The 11,915-nt window shown below is 40.9% G+C and overlaps 1 protein-coding gene across 3 annotated transcripts in view; it reads left to right on the top strand.

Annotated features, from left to right (window-relative positions):
- Positions 1–5,713: 5,713 nt before the first annotated feature.
- The window catches only part of STAM (signal transducing adaptor molecule), a 70,304-nt gene continuing 64,102 nt past the window's right edge, over positions 5,714–11,915 (top strand). For 2 of the 3 annotated variants that reach the window (XR_010339488.1, XM_064368393.1), the window contains exon 1: positions 5,714–5,953. Coding sequence is in view for 1 of the 3 variants with exons in the window: in XM_064368393.1 (XP_064224463.1) it covers positions 5,914–5,953 (40 nt within the window). In the remaining 2 variants the exon portion in view is untranslated. The remainder of the gene's footprint in view (positions 5,954–11,915) is intronic. The other variant, XM_064368394.1, reaches the window with a different exon arrangement.

Here is an 11,915-nt window from a genome sequence, read left to right as displayed (position 1 = left end):
TCTTCTCTGCATAGCACCCTCCTAATACATTGTCCTCTAAATTCTAGTCTCTTGGCTTCCTCAAACTTTGATTTTTAGTATATGTGCTGCAGAAGCGAGCACTAAACTTTGATTTTTATCTCTTCAATACAATAAGACCTTTGGGTTCGAGTCCCACCTCCCACGCCACAGCCTAGAAGCTGATTCCAGGCAGAAAGCTCTTGCAGTCATTGGGCTCACTGCATATGCTTCCTTTCTTCCTGAAATCATAGTCCAGTGCTGCCTGTTCTCCCATGTTTGAAATCATTCCATATATTTTGTCCAGTGTTCTATTTGCTTATTGTAAAAAGGTTAAGTCTTGATCCTGTTACTCTCTCATGGCCAGTAATGGAAATTTGCCATTTTAGTCATAATAAATTTTATTTATTTACTGCATTTAATAAACATTTATGGAATACCTACTGTGAAGAGCCCAGAAATAGAGAAGAAGGATTCCTAGACTAATGCTTATATAAACAATTATAAAGTTACAATATTGTGGTAGCTTTTAAGTATGACCCCAAAATTCTTTGATACTCTTTCCACCAAGAGATAAATTTTGTTTCCTCTTCCCTTGAGTGTAGATGCTGTGACTGCCTGTCCAATAGAATATGACTGAAAGGATGCTGTGCTCACTTCCTAGCCCAGGTCTTAAGAAACTGGCAGTTTCCTGACTCTTGCAATGCTCCATCATATGCCCATCCAACACTCTGAGAGGAACCAAGCAGATATACAGGAGCTCCCCCATGTAGTTGTTCTGGTTGATAACCCCAATGACTCAGCCAACTGCTTAGGACCAACTGCCAGACATATAACTGAGCAAACTTTCAAACGATTGTAGTTCTGGCTGTAGTCATTCCAGCCTCTGAGCTACCCCTGCCAATGCTGTGTGGTCCCTGCTAAGTTCTAATAAATTTGTTTGTAAGCAAAATAAATGATTGTTGTCCTAAGATGCTACATTTGAGAGGGTTTTTATGAAGTAATAGCTGTAACATATCTTACCATTAAGTGCTATAATAGAGGTGGTTAATTAACCAATGAATTAACAAATATTTATTATGTCCCTATGACTGGTCAGGTACTGAGTCAGGAAAGGCTTTTTTTTTTTTTTTGGGAGATGGAGTTTCGCTCTTGTTACCCAGGCTGGAGTGCAATGGCACTATCTCGGCTCACCGCAACCTCCGCCTCCTGGGTTCAGGCAATTCTCCTGCCTCAGCCTCCCGAGTAGCTGGGATTACAGGCACGCGCCACCATGCCCAGCTAATTTTTTGTATTTTTAGTAGAGACGGGGTTTCACCATGTTGACCAGGATGGTCTCGATCTCTTGTGATCCACCCACCTCGGCCTCCCAAAATGCTGGGATTACAGGCGTAAGCCAACGCGCCCAGCCCCAGGAAAGGCTTTTAAGAAGAGAAATCGGCTGGGCGCGGTGGCTCACGCCTATAATCCCAGCACTTTGGGAGGCCGAGGTGAGTGACTCATGAGGTCAAGAGATCGAGACCATCCTTGTTTCAACAAGGTGAAACCCTGTCTCTACTAAAATACAAAAATTAGCTGGGCATGGTGGTGCGCGCCTGTAGTTCCAGCTACTCGGGAGGCTGAGGCAGGAGAATTGCTTGAACCCAGGAGGCGGAGGTTGCGGTGAGCCGAGATCGTGCCTTTGCACTCCAGTCTGGGTGATAACAGAGAAACTCCGTCTCAAAAAAAAAAAGAAGAGAAATCTAAGTGGAATTTTAGAGGAGGTCTAGGACCTAAATAGAATAAGAGCAGGAAAAGCAGAAAGAGTTGCTTGTTTGAAGATATAAAAAGCATGGGGCGAGTGCTAGTAGTTCAGAAAGACTAAAAAAAAACTGTGAAGAGATGAGTTACTAAGAGGCCAGTTCATTAAGGGGATAATGCTAAAGAATGGGGGTTGAATCCTGAAGGTAAGGCTACTGTTGCACACTTGTAATCATGCAATTAATTTAATTTTTTACTTAGTGATATATTCCCCATCAGCTGTACTCCAAAAAGGCTAAATCACACAGAGCTTTTATCCCTATAATTCCAGCATCTAAAATACTACCTGACACACATTGGGGTTAATAAATATTTACTGAATGACCATGTAACTGAAGAAACTGTATACGAATTTTAAGGGACTGATATATAATCAGCTTTGTGTGTTAGAAAAATCATTCTGGCAGTAGTGCAGAGAATGGTTTAGAGATAATAGCTGTATGAGCCAGCTTGGGCTGCCATAACAAAATACCACAGAGTGAGTGACTTATGTAACAGAAATTAATTTTCTCACCATTCTAAAGGTTGGAAGTCAGATCGGGGTACTAGCATGGGTGGGTTCTGATGATGGCTGTCTTACTGGACTGCAGATAGTTGCCTTCTCACCGTATCCTCACATGGCAGAGAGAGGCAGAGACAGCAAGCAATCCAGTGTCCTCCTTATAAGGGCACTAATCCTATTAGCAAGGCCCCAGACTCATGAACTCATCTAACTCTTAATTAACTTCCAAAGATGCTGCCTCCAAATACCATCACATTTCGGGTAAGGGCTTCAAATTTGTATTTTTGAGGCTACAATTCAGTCCACAGGTGTAGGAAAGGAGAAAACACAGCAGGAGTTGAATGTAATAACTTGCCTAAGAGATGAGGAGGGTTTAAACTAAAGTAGTGACAAGGCAGTGGAAGCGGAAAGACTGAGAAACAGTAATCATTCCTACTTAGGTTGGAATTATTAAACTGTTAAAAGCCTTTGTAGGATATTCCTTTTCCTGACCTTAAAATTATAGACTTTTTCCTGTAGTAACTCTATTTGCATGTATTTTTTTTTTTTTGAGATGGAGTCTCACTCTGTTGCCCAGACTGGAAGGAAGTGGCCCCATCTCGGCTCACTGAAAATTCTGCCCTCCAAGGTCAAGCGATTCTTCTGCCTCAGCCTCCTTAGTATCTGGGATTACAGGGGCTGTCACCATGCCCTGCTAAGCTTTGTATTTTTAGTAGAGACGGGGTTTCGCCATGTTGGTCAGGAGGGTCTCGAACTCCTGACCTTGGCCTCCCAAAGTGCTAGGATTACAGGTGTGAGTCACGGTGCCTGGCCAGTATTTTTGTTTTTAAGGTAGAAGAATTTTCAAAATCAAACTAAGAATAAAGAGATACAACATTCAAAAAATAACCACAGAATTTATTAAACATACAATATTACAGAAACATTTTAATGTGACATTGAAATGTAGTCTTCAAAACGTTTTAAAAACTATGGTAATACTAAAAGTGAAACTCTATGAATTATAAGGGAAGTTAACCACAAAACACAAAGCATTTCACTTTTTATGTTTGGCTTTTATGTTAAATATAATATTTAAAATTTTATATTTTAAAAATGTTTATTATTTATACAGCACATTAATCATTGAGATCCGCCCCCCCCAAAGCTAAGGTCATTCTAGGTCAGAATAAATGGATAATGCTTTCAATACTAGTACGTATTATTCCTGTTGCACACATATTGATAATCAAGGCTTGAACAGTTTGTGCCCTAGCTTATTGCTGGCAACAGAGTACGTCTGGAGTACAGAGCACACCCAAATGCATTTTCATCAATATCTGGCTCTGATACAGCCAGTCTGAGCCACTAATATCTAGCTCTGGCACTAACAATAATGGCCCAAGACACTACTTAGGAACTTAAGGTAAACAACTTGTCACCTAATTCTCTCAGCCCAGCAATCAAAGCACTTTTTTGAGAGGGAATGCTCTGACTTCCCTATCAGTCATGATATTTTGGAATATAATTCTATACTTGTCATAATGAAACACAAACACGCTTTTGGTATTGGCCCCTCAAAATATTAAGAAACTGGTGGTACCAACATATCATTTTTTACATTGTTGTGTTTTAACATTTTTTTCTGCTTTTGAGAAAAATACATGCTCATCATTAAAATATTTTGAATATATAAAATGCACAAAGAACAAAAACATTGCCCAAAATCTTGCCACTCAGAGATAATCATGTCATAGTATTCTCATGTATTTCCTTTCAGACTTTTAAAATTGTGGGCATTTGTAATTTTACAAGGTTTGTAACTTCTGTCTGAAAACTTATGTATTCAGGAGTCTGTGTAAATATGAATCTATATGATGCACCTTAAATAGCTGTATAGTTTTCACATCTTGTGTACTATGATTTAATTGACCAATATTAATTATAATGATCAGTTACACTTATTTAGTGCTTACTCTATGCTAGGCAATGTAACAAGCGTTTTGCTTGTACTAATTCATTTGATATTTGCAACCCTATTATTCTGTTTCTTAACAGATGAGGAAACTGAGACACCAAGAGGTGAAGCAATTTGTCCAACCACTTAATGTTGGACATTTTAGTGGTTAGCAACGTTTTGATCCTATAGACAATGTTGCCATATATACATTTGTTCATGTTTTAAAAGAATGTCCTTAGGATTAATTTACCGAAATGGAATTGCTGGGTCCTAAGGTTTTAAAAATCTGTTACATGCTTCCAAATATTTCCCTTAGGAAGATTATACAGTATTAATTTACACTTCATCTAACAGTATGTGAGTGTCCAATTCCCCAGATCCCTGATTCTTTGTAATTTTTACCTCAATGACAAAAAACGTATTTAACTGCTACTTTAATTTGCATATTTCACCTTTAGAAGTGGGACTTCATTTTTAATGACTTTTGTAAGCACTCTTTGTATACTATTTATTAATCCTGTGTTGACATGTCAATATTTGTTTCCATGCTACATTTGGAGGTGATGTAATTTTGGGATAATTTCCATAATTTCAATTTACGTGCAAGATGAGCTTACTACGTTTGTTCCAAGTGGGACGCAAAATCTCTAGTAGATGCTCCTAAAAACTTCTCCATGACACAGAGAATAATTTTTATTAGTTAACTAAACTTACAAGTAAAATAATTAAATCAGAATTCTGGGTTGCTAGGAGTCACTCACTGATCAACTCCTAACTCGTTTTTTTCCTTTTTTTTTTCTCAGTCTAGGGAGGTTATCTTGGGCTGTGAAAGACATGTCACTAATCATCACAGCTGCTTAGTGACTGCACGGTTAGTCAGTAGGTGCCAACGCCCTACTAGCTGAGCTGTTTGGAGATTCCGAAGCCGGGCGTTCAGGGACTCCCGGGAAGGAACCAGCGTTACCTCAGCCTCCCAGAGGGAGCCGCGCGCCCTGACACTCCCATCTCTGGGGATGCAGGCCAATCCGTTCAGCTCCAATGACTTCATCCGAGCAAGTTTCTTGTCACCTCACACAGCGAATTAAACTGTTTACCTAGAAAATGATTTAAAGGAATTTCCATTTCCTTCCAGAGGGACTACAAGGTTATGACAACCGACAGAGCGAGAGGAAAAAAGGGGCACGGTTCGACTCAAACTCAACCTGCTTGCCGTCTGCTGGGTCTCCCAGTCACTCCTGGAGTCGTTAGTAGGCTTCAGCACGCCTGAAGGACCCTGTTTTCCGGAGACTACTAGCCAAGGGAAAAGCAAAAAACACAAGAACTAATTCCACTCTTCTGTGTGACTAATGCAAAGAGAATTCAGGCAGAGGGGGACTCCTTGTTTATCCTTTATCGACGAGGCAGGCTCCGGGCAGCTTTGGAACAGGCAGCGCCGAGGTCGCCCAGATTCCCGACAAGCTCCGCGCGGAGGCTTCCTCGGCTCCTTCGCTGTTGCTGCCGCCGCCGCCTCTCCCGCCGCGGTTGCTGCGGGTGGATGAGAGGAGTAGCTGTCGCGGACCCTACAGAGTCAGTCTCTGTTGTTCTTTTCGCCTGAGGAGTCTTCTTTCCTCGGTCGAGCCCTGACTCCGGTGCTGTCGAGGGGTAGTCCCCACGGACACCTCGGCACGCAGTGGAGATGCCTCTCTTTGCCACCAATCCCTTCGATCAGGATGTTGGTAAGTGTTTTCGCCCTCCCTGCCCATTCCCCACCGGACTGCACGTTCACTCTGCCAGCCCGTGCCTGCATTCAGGACCCTCGGGCCAGTGCCAAGGAAGAGCTTGCTCTTCCCCTTTCCTGAGCTTCCCTCCTTCAGTGCCGGGAGGAGGTCGAGGGCTTGGCGCATCCTCTTTGAAAGAAATGGGACTCATCCTGTGAATGGGCCTTGAGCTAGGATTGTTGGTTTCCAAAGAACTACTGAAGGGGTTTGGTGTTAAGGGCCTAGAGGAGCAGCTGGTGTAGCATCTGGTGCAGGGACTGTGCTTCTGGAAGAACAGCGAAGGGCTTTAGCGTATGTCGGCTAGATTAGGATTATAAACCCTATACCAAAAGTGCTTGCCTTGACAAATGGTAAACGTATGGAACTTGCAGAATGTTTTAGGTAAGATTTCTTAGAGGATTTAAAAATCTCTTTGGTAACGGTAACTGAAGGAGGGAGCTCTGGTTAAGGGTAGATAGTCGAAAATGTTGGGAGCCATGAAGATGAAATACTTGGCAACAGCTGAAACCAAATTGAGGACCTGAGCTTTTGGGATGTCTCTCTTAGGCTAGATTTCTGGACTTGAAGAAGTATAAAGAAGTGTGGAAGAAGTTGTTGAATCTGGAAAGGCGTTTGAAATGCTACATTTTTGTTGTTTTCTGAATCACTGGTATTAAGTACTGATCATGTCAATTCAGTAGGTTTGCTTTTTGTTTATTTTTTTTCTAACTTGAAGATAATTATGGAAATTCGAGTTTCCAGGGAGAGAATTTTGGTTTAATTTGAACGCACGTAGGAACTACCTTGGCACACAAGTGTGGAATAAAAGCAAGCCAAATCCCATCTCCAAATCCTTTGTGGCAGAATTTAATGATTACTGTGGATAAAGACAACCTTATGAAGTTAATTCATACGTCTTTGTGTATTTTAGTTATGAAAGGTGGATGTTGAATGTTGCTTTTTAACTCTTCCTTCGAGCTTATATAAGACTAGAAAAGATCAGTCCTTACCTCTGCCACTTCTCAGCTCACAGTGAAATCATAGGCAAGTTAAATTTTTTGAGTTCTTGTCTTTAAAGAGGGGAAAACACATCATTCCGTTCTGCGGTTAAATGATATAATATGTGTAGAGGGCCTACTACAGTGCGTTTCCGTGGTAGGCACTTAATAGATGCCACCTTTTTTGTTCTGGCTTAAATGAATGTCCTGAATCTTAGTGGACAGAACCTTAGAGATCAACGATAATAATTGGAAAATGGCATTTAATTTAATAAGCAGTTAGCACACACTACAGGACACAGCGCTCAGTGACATAAGAGATAGAGTGATGAACAACCTAGTTGCTGCTCTCAGGCAGTTTTACATCTTACTACGTGAATCTCTAGGGCAAATACTTAAAACAACTTCTTAATGCTTGCTTCTTCCGCCAGGCGTGGTGGCTCACGCCTGTAATCCCAGCTCTTTGGGAGGATGAGGCGGAAGGATCACGAGGTCAGGAGTTGGAGATCAGCCTGGACAATATGGTGAAATCCCGTCTGTACTAAAAATACAAAAATTAGCCAGGCGTGGTGGCACGTGCCTGTAATCCTAGCTACTCGGGAGGCTGAGAAAGGTAAATTGCTTGAACCTGGAGAGTGGAGTTTGCAGTGAGCTGAGATCGCGCCGCTGCACTCCAGCCTGAGCAACAGAGCTTCTGTCTCAAAAAAACAAACAAAAAAAACCCAAAAAACTTACTGTTTCTGTTTACAGCACCTTTGTCTAGTTTTCATGGTCCTGTATTTTTTAGTTAGCTACTACCCAATCGCCCTTATGTTCTCTGACTTTGTGAACACTTATTTGCATTGGATTCAGGTGAATCTCTTAATGTCAAACCCGTTTCTAGTACCTGTACACCCAGTTCAAACACAGGCACCTTCTTGCCTTTATGCTTTTGCCTTTTGCTTACGCTTTCTTTTATCTTTCAACGTATCCTTATGTGTTAAGGCGAACTTAGAATCCAACTTGTTATACCTGAATCATTTCCTGATTACTTGAGCAAAGGATTTCTCAGTAGCAATGTTATTGACAGTTTGGGCCAGATAAATATCTTTGTCATAGGGGTTTGTCCTGTGCGATGTAGGGTTTTCAGCCTTATTCCTGGCATTTGTCCACTAGATGCCACTGGCAGCCAGCACCCACTCATGATCTTAAAAGTCTCAGGACATTGCTAAATGTCCTGGGGGGACAAAATACCTCCCAGTTTAGAACCATTACACTAGTGCACACTAATTTCCACCCTTTTACAAAATCCTCTTATTTTAACATTTTTGTTTTTACCAAATTATTTAGCATTAAAGATAGTTATATACTGTATTTTCCTCCTTAGTGAGTGGATGCTGCATAGGAGGTGTTTAGTAAATGTTGAGAATGTGTCAGTTGAGTCTGCCCTCTGAGAGTACACTTCTTCAATATAGCAGGATTGTTTTACTCCAGAAAAGCTTACTTTTTTTTTTTTAAATGAGACAGAGTTTCCTTCGTCTCCCAGGCTGGAGTGCAGTGACACAATCTTGGCCCACTGCAACCTCCACCTCCTGGTTTCAAGTGATTCTCCTGCCTCAGCCTCCCTAGTGGCTGGGATTACAGGTGCCTGCCACCATGCCCAGCTAATTTTTTTTTTTTTTTTTTTTTTTTTTTTTTTTTGAGACGGAGTTTCGCTCTTGTTACCCAGGCTGAAGTGCAATGGCGCGATCTCGGCTCACCGCAACCTCCGCCTCCTGGGTTCAGGCAATTCTCCTGCCTCAGCCTCCTGCGTAGCTGGGATTACAGGCACGCGCCACCATGCCCAGCTAATTTTTTGTATTTTTAGTAGAGACGGGGTTTCACCATGTTGACCAGGATGGTCTCGATCTCTTGACCTCGTGATCCACCCACCTCGGCCTCCCAAAGTGCTGGGATTACAGGCGTGAGCCACCGCGCCCGGCAAATTTTTGTATTTTTTATAGAGACGGGCCTACCATGTTGGCCAGGCTGGTCTCGAACTCCTGACCTCAGATGATCCATTTGCCTCAGCCTCCCAAAGTTCGGGGATTACAGGCGTGAGCCACTGTGTCCAGCCGAAGAGCTTACTTTTTAAAGTTACTCAGGTTTTGGTATTGGACCAGTAGTTCTCGTCTCACAATCCATGTATTGAAATATTACGAAAGGTTTATCTAAGAAGACCCCTCAGAGACTCCCAGTGGTAGTCCTTGCACAGAGTCTAGTAAACTTCTATATTATTTTTTAATAGTATAACATATAGAATACAGTGTGTAGAATACACTTAATTTTTTTTCACCAAGTCCACCAATGAGTATGTTATGACGTTAAATAACTCATTTGATACAATTATTTATCACTTAACACTTGTATACATTTGCACATCTTCAAAATTATCTTCAGTTTTAATCTGAAGCTGAATCAGAAATTCACTGACTGATTTATATAATATAACATTTTTTATAAAGAGGCAAAATGCTGGTGATGGTGTTTCCCTTGAAGAAACACTGAAGGATGTTACTGGAATGTGAGCTCTATGAGGACAGGGATTTTTGTTTGATTTGTTCACTCCTGTATCCCTAGTCTGTAGATCAGTGTTTGGGATGCTGAAGAACATTCAATAAACATTTATGGAATAAATGAATCTCACTTTGGACATTATAATTCAAGAGTTGAATTTAGAATAAATGTATAGATAACTTATTCCATCAAGTTTTTGTTTGAAAGTCTCTAGTGATTTCTACTTTGCCAAATCCAGTGATCACTTTCTAGTCCATTTCTTTGTTGATCTCTTAATCATTCCTCTTTTATATACAGTATTTATTCATGGGATCTCAGGACACCAAACTTTTTCTCATTTTCTGCTTAGCTCCTTTTTAGTGTTTTCTTCTCCTTTTTGCAACTTCTAAATGTTGACTGCCCTGGGACTTAGTTCCGGAGGCTCTTCTCCTTCCACTTTTTTTTTTTCCTTAGAGTATTAGGAAGCAATTTAGCTTAGTGTTAAGAATTCAGACTCTGGGGCCTTACTGCTTGGATTCAATCCCAGGTTTGCTGCTTACCAGCAGTGTGATTTGGGGCTAGTTGCTTAGATATTCTGTGTTTCCTTATCTTTAATATGGAATATAAGGGTAATAATAGTTCTTACCACAGAGAGTTTTTAAGAGGGTTAATATTTGTAAAGCACTTAGAAAAATTTCTGTACTTTTCATTAAGATTTTAAATAGAACCTCATCTCATTTCTTAGCTTTAGATATCCTCCGTATTCTGGTGACTCCTGGATTTATGTTCTTACTCTCAGCCTCTTGCCTGAGCTCTTGACCTAGATATCCATCTACTTACTGAGCGTCTCCATTTGGATTCCGCTTAGACTCTAACATTCAAAAACTCAGTTCTTTGTTCTTTCCCCAGACCTGCTCATTCCTTCATCCTTGCCCTTCTCAGTAGACAACATGATTAATATTTCCTGTTACTGAGCTCCAGTGTCCAGGAATATCATTGATTCTTCTTATTTCTTCACATTTCACATTCATTCTATCAGCAAGGTATTTTGGCTGTACTTTAAAAATATATCCAGAATCTCATCACCTCTTTGTATCTCACCATTGTTACCTTACTTCAGTCATCCTTATCTCTCTCAGTCTGTGGCAAGAGCCTCCTGGTAGACTTCTTTGTTACCACTCTTGCCTCTACAATCAGTTCTCATTTTCAAAGGCCAGTGATCTATTAAAAGTGTTAATGTCACTTACCTGCTCAGAGCTCTCTGGTGGCTTCCTATCCTACTTAAAGGGAAATGCAAGTTTTTTTATTGGGACCTGCAATATGGCCCCTTCCAGTGTGTCTGACGTGATTATGATCTCCAAACTTACTCTCTTGAATTCTAGGCTTCTTGAGTCTGAACTCTGCAATATCATTCCTGCCTCTGTAGCTATCTTGTACTCTTTTCTTTTCCTAGGATACTCCTCCCCCAGGTATTTGTAGGTTTGGATATTCATCACACCCGTTCAGGACTCTGTTCAAATGTCATTTTCTAAGAGAGGCTTTCCCTAATAACCTTCTATAAAAAATCTCCATCTTGGGCTGGATGCAGTGGCTCACACCCATAATCCCTACACTTTAGGAGGCTGAGGAAGGAGGATTCCTTGAGGCCAGGAATTGGAGACCAATCTGGGCAACATAGTGAGACCCTATCTCTACAAACAATAATAAAGTTAGTGGCGTGATGGTACGTGTCTGTAGTCCCAGCTACTCGGGATGCTGAGTCCAGAGGATTGCTTGAACGTGGGAGCTCAAGGCTACAGTGAGCTATGACTGCACTGTAGCCTGGGTAAGAGAGTGAGACCCTGTCTTTAAAACAATAAAAAAAATTTTTAAAAATTATGTTTACCCCCCTCCCCGACTCTGTTTCCTTGTTCCATTTTTTTTTTCTTTATGGTACTCAGTTACCTGACATTAATTGATTATCTTTTGTGTGGAATGTAGACTCCGTCAATACGAGAACTTTTCATTTTTTTCCCTAATACTTTAGGGATAGTGTCTGGTACATAGAAAGCACTTAATAATTATTTATCAAATAATGAATTATTGATATTTTTCTAGAATATCGGTCTTGTATTTCTCTTTGGTGTTCTTTTTTCCCTCCAAAACAAATTCATCTGTCAGAAAACTGAAGTTATCTTTCTCAGTCTGGCTCTTCATTTATTATTTGGTAATATATTTGTTTGTTTTTAAATCTTTTTTAGATTAATATAGATGGGTTTTTTCCATGTTGGCCAGGCTGATCTCAAACTCCCAGTCTCAAGTCATCTGCCTGCCTTGGCCTCCCAAAGTGCTGGGATTACAGATGTGAACCACCCAGGCCCAGCCAATTTGGTAGTGTTTCAGTGTTGTAGCTATCTTGACCTGAAACCCAAAAGGCATCTTTGAATCAT

The sequence above is a fragment of the Aotus nancymaae genome, unplaced genomic scaffold (assembly GCF_030222135.1).
Source record: "Aotus nancymaae isolate 86718 unplaced genomic scaffold, 86718_ANA_hifiasm-v0.15.2.pri h1tg000077l, whole genome shotgun sequence".
NCBI classification, from domain to species: domain Eukaryota; kingdom Metazoa; phylum Chordata; class Mammalia; order Primates; family Aotidae; genus Aotus; species Aotus nancymaae.
This window is presented reverse-complemented; position numbering and strand designations above follow the sequence as displayed.